Source organism: Oncorhynchus gorbuscha, linkage group LG15 (genome assembly GCF_021184085.1).
Source record: "Oncorhynchus gorbuscha isolate QuinsamMale2020 ecotype Even-year linkage group LG15, OgorEven_v1.0, whole genome shotgun sequence".
Lineage (NCBI taxonomy): Eukaryota > Metazoa > Chordata > Actinopteri > Salmoniformes > Salmonidae > Oncorhynchus > Oncorhynchus gorbuscha.
The window spans coordinates 55,077,036-55,081,129 of NC_060187.1; the positions used below are offsets into that span (position 1 = coordinate 55,077,036).

The 4,094-nt window shown below is 38.7% G+C and overlaps 1 protein-coding gene across 1 annotated transcript; it reads right to left on the reverse strand.

The window, feature by feature from the left end:
• Positions 1–1,272: 1,272 nt before the first annotated feature.
• LOC123997016 (transcription and mRNA export factor ENY2-2) lies at positions 1,273–3,690 on the reverse strand. Its single transcript, XM_046300949.1, has 5 exons — positions 3,570–3,690; positions 3,089–3,166; positions 2,916–2,986; positions 2,128–2,202; positions 1,273–1,991 (listed from the first exon to the last, which is right to left on the reverse strand). Exons 2-5 carry the CDS (start codon positions 3,154–3,156, stop codon positions 1,918–1,920), a joined length of 288 nt encoding a protein of 95 aa, XP_046156905.1. The 5' UTR covers positions 3,157–3,166; positions 3,570–3,690; the 3' UTR covers positions 1,273–1,917.
• Between the last annotated feature and the right edge of the window lie 404 nt (positions 3,691–4,094).

Here is a 4,094-nt window from a genome sequence, read left to right on the forward strand (position 1 = left end):
CCTTGGTGCATCCACATGAGATATATCTCTCCCTGTGAACACTCGTGTTTATCTTCTCATAATCTCCCCCTCTCCATTCCAATCGCTCCCCCCTGTCAGGACCATTCTGTTATTCTAGGAAGTAAAGCAGCAGCAGGGTTGTCATTATGGGAACATGTACACTACCGTTCAAAAGTTTGGGGTCACTTAGAAATGCCTTTACTTTTGAAAGAAAAGCTAATTTTTTATCCATTTAAATAACATCAAATTGATCCCAAAATACAGTGTAGACATTGTTAGTATTGTAAATGACTATCGTAGCTGGAAACAGCAGATTTTTTACAGAATATCTTCCTAGGCATACAGACGACCATTATCAGCAACCATCACTCCTGTGTTCCAATGGCTCGTTGTGTTAGCTAATCCAAGTACAGAGGATAAGTAGAGGACAGACGCCTCAAAAGTCCTCAACTGGCAGCTTCATTAAATAGTACCAGCAAAACACCAGTCTCAACATCAACAGTGAAGATGCGACTGGGATGCTGGCCTTCTAAGCAGAGTTGCAAAGCGCCATATCTCAGAATGGCCAATAAAACAAAACAATTAAGATGGGCAAAAGAACACAGACACTGTACAGACGAACTCTGCCTAGATGACCAGCATCCTGGAGTCGCTTCTTCACTGTTGACGTTGAGACTGCTGTTTTGCACTTATTATGTAAGGAAGCTGCCAGTTGAGGACTTGTGAGGTGTCTGTTTCTCAAACTAGACACTCTAATGTACTTATCCTCTTGCTCAGTTGTGCACCGGGGGCCTCCCACTCTTTATATTCTGGTTAGAGCCAGTTTGCGCTGTTCTGTGAAGGGAGTAGTACACCGCATTATATGAGATCTTCAGTTTCTTGGCAATTTCTCACATGCAATTGCCTTCATTTCTCAGAACAAGAAAATACAAGAGTTTCAGAAGAAAGTGATTTGTTTCTGGCCATTTTGAGCCTGTAATCAAACCCACAAATGCTGAAGAGCATCTGCTAAATGACTTAAATGTAAATGTGATGCTCATTGGCTAACACAACGTGCCATTGGAACACAGGAGTGATGGTTGCTGATAATGGGCCTCTGTACGCCCATGTGATATTCCATAAAAAATCTGCCGATTTCCAGCTACAAGTCATTTACAATATTAACCATGTCTACACTGTATTTCTGATAAATTTGATGTTATTCTAATGGACAGTATATGTGCTTTTCTTTCAAAAACAAGGACATTTCTAAGTGACCCCAAACATTTGAACGGTAGTGCATGTTTGTTTATTAGCATTCAATGCACCACTTGTAGTGCATTTCAGGTTACTATGGTAAATTGCCCATACAGCTCCATATCTTGAGTTTAAGTAAATTATTTAATTATTTGTACATATTCATTTACAGTACCTCTAGTATGAGATTAACTACAGGCCAGATACTCAATTGAGTATCTGAGTATTAAATAGGTTCATCTACACAGACCGACTTTTACACGGTCTAAAAGAGAGTGTCATTGCAAGCATTTTTTCAAAAACAAAACACCGCTTTGAACTTCTTACAAAACCTAGAACCAGCTTTATTACAACCCCTCTCAAAAGCCTTTCTCTAATGACAAACCAACTAAAAATAAGACGACAACCCACAAAACAAAAGTCATTGTTGTAAAAACAGCATGTTATGTATTCTAATACAATGTATAGCTATTGACAAGTTGAATCGTTGCATCATGTAAAGAACTGCATGATGTAAAGAACTTAAAAATCAGACATTGAACAAAGCAATTGAATAAGTCTAAATCATGATGGAAGATTGGATCACATAACTAATAATAACAGCATGATGGCGAAAAGAAAACAAGCTCTCGATAACAAATCTGATACCAAAAGGGTTTCAAAAAGATCACGCTGGTTCAATTATGTGGCATGCTGAGCTAGGAAGGCTCTTATCCTCTGCAGCAGCTCCTTCTTCACGCTGTCAGGCACCAGAACTGAGGGGGAAATAAAGACACAGTATTCGGGTTCGGGTTATGATAGTAGTGTCGATTAACTTCATGGAAGTTAATAATGAACAGAGGGATGAGAAAAAAAGATACTGTATACACAACAACAAAAAGGCCTAAATACCTCTTCCTTTAGGGGTGATTTCTACCACAAGGTCCTCGACAGTCACATGCTCCAAGCCCTTTTCTTTGATGACATCTGCAAAACAGTTACTTGATGAGTGGCATGATGGTTACACCGTGTTTTACAGTGCCAGAGGTGTCATTGCTCAAAGGGTGCACATGTCCCCTCAAATTGGTTCGGTTTAAAATATTGTTGATCTCTGTAATACTACTAGCCACCTAGCCATTTATGAAGTTGGCTTTAGCTAGCAGACTGATTCCCAATCTCATAACGAGCTGCCAAGAAGCCATTTCAGGCTATCAATGAAGTTAGAGTAGCTAGTGTGTCTAACTACCTTAGATGGTATGAATCCTGGCAAGGTTGGTAGTAGACTTTAGAAAAGCAAGCAATTACAAGATTTACTGAATAAGACTCAGATTCCTTTAAATATTTTACCCAGAATTTACCGAGTAGCATAACCAGTTTATTAAAATTTAAAAACAGCAGTCAGGATGATACAGACAGATCAACAGGTATGCTTAGATGTGCAGAGAAATATCAATATAATTATTGCATAAAATTACACGTAATGATTATGGCTAGATTGATGGAAAAGGGTGTTTCAGGTGTTTGAAAAACGAAAAATTCTCTGCCATTTACGCGCGGCTACCCCGTACCACCACCCCAGTCATCCTCACGTACATTCGGGCCCTTTGGATTCTTATGGTGCATGATGGCTCTGAGTAATAGTCATGATTCCCATTAGCCACATTTCATGACATTCCACCACACATGATAGTAACTCTTACCTTTGCAATGAGCTTTCAGCTGATCCCTCCATCCACATTCAGTGAGTTTAGCTCTGAGCAACTCCTTCAATCTGTGGATCAACCAACATAAGCAAGAAAAGTGACCACCAGTGACCATAGACTTGATGGGACTTCGAACAATGATTAAATATACATTTGTGAAATGTTCTTACCGCTCTCGTTCACCCATCTCAGTTAACTTCTGATTAATTGTTGCTCTCATCTTGGAATCTTTGCTCATATTCTTTTAACTGAAAAAATGAGATTCAGAATGAGTTGATGTTGTAGTGTTAGCTAGCTAACGTTATCGTTCATTAGTCAACTGCTGGGGCATGGATCAGTTTAATAGTTAACATTAGCTAGCTACTCTAACAGTCTACAAACAAGGTGGACAGCCGTCTATCATGAAAAATTCTATGTTTGGGCTGTAGCTAACATTAAATCACCAATATTTACAAGCTAAGAGCAGCATAAATCATTGCAAGGCTTTGCTTGCTAGCTATATGCTAACTGCTGACAAGCTAACGCATTTCTGCCACTAGCCAGCGCAACAAGCTAATTCACTATCTGATAATAAGCTACGCTATGTAGTGCGTGAGATTTTTACATCCTTGATAATAGCTATTATCAAGGACGTACAAATCTCACACTTACCCAAAACGTTCGATGAAATTTGCATGCTGTTGCACACAGTGCCAATACAATTATAACTGGCGAGATAGTTAGCAACAGCTAATTGTTGTGTCCCACAATGAATAAGGACCCCAGGAAACCGTTGATGCCAGAAAAGGTTCCTAAGTTTTATTGAAGTACTATCGTTATGCCACTAGGTGGTAGCGTTAATCAACAACACAGATTATAACATAGACTCAACTGTTACAGGGTGATAACGTTACATACAGTTAAAGTCGGAAGTTTACATATACCTTAGCAAAATACATTTAAACTCAGGTTTTCACAATTCCTGACATTTAATCAGAGTAAAAATTCCCTGTCTTGGGTCAGTTAGGATCACCGCTTTATTTTAAGAATGTGAAATGTCAGAATAATAGTAGGAATAATAATTTCTTTCAGCTTTCATTTCTTTCATCACATTCCCAGTGGGTCAGAAGTTTACATACACTCAATTAGTATTTGGTTAAAACTGCCTTTAAATTGTTTAACCTGGGTCAAACGTTT

Coding starts and splice junctions, on each gene's coding strand:
- LOC123997016 (XM_046300949.1), bottom strand. CDS start 3,156: ATGAGCAAAGATTCCAAGATGAGAGCAACAATTAATCAGAAGTTAACT. Junction 2,203..2,915: donor GCTGAAAGCTCATTGCAAAG/GTAAGAGTTACT, acceptor ACTGTTTTGCAG/ATGTCATCAAAGAAAAGGGC. Junction 1,992..2,127: donor AATCACCCCTAAAGGAAGAG/GTATTTAGGCCT, acceptor TTTCCCCCTCAG/TTCTGGTGCCTGACAGCGTG.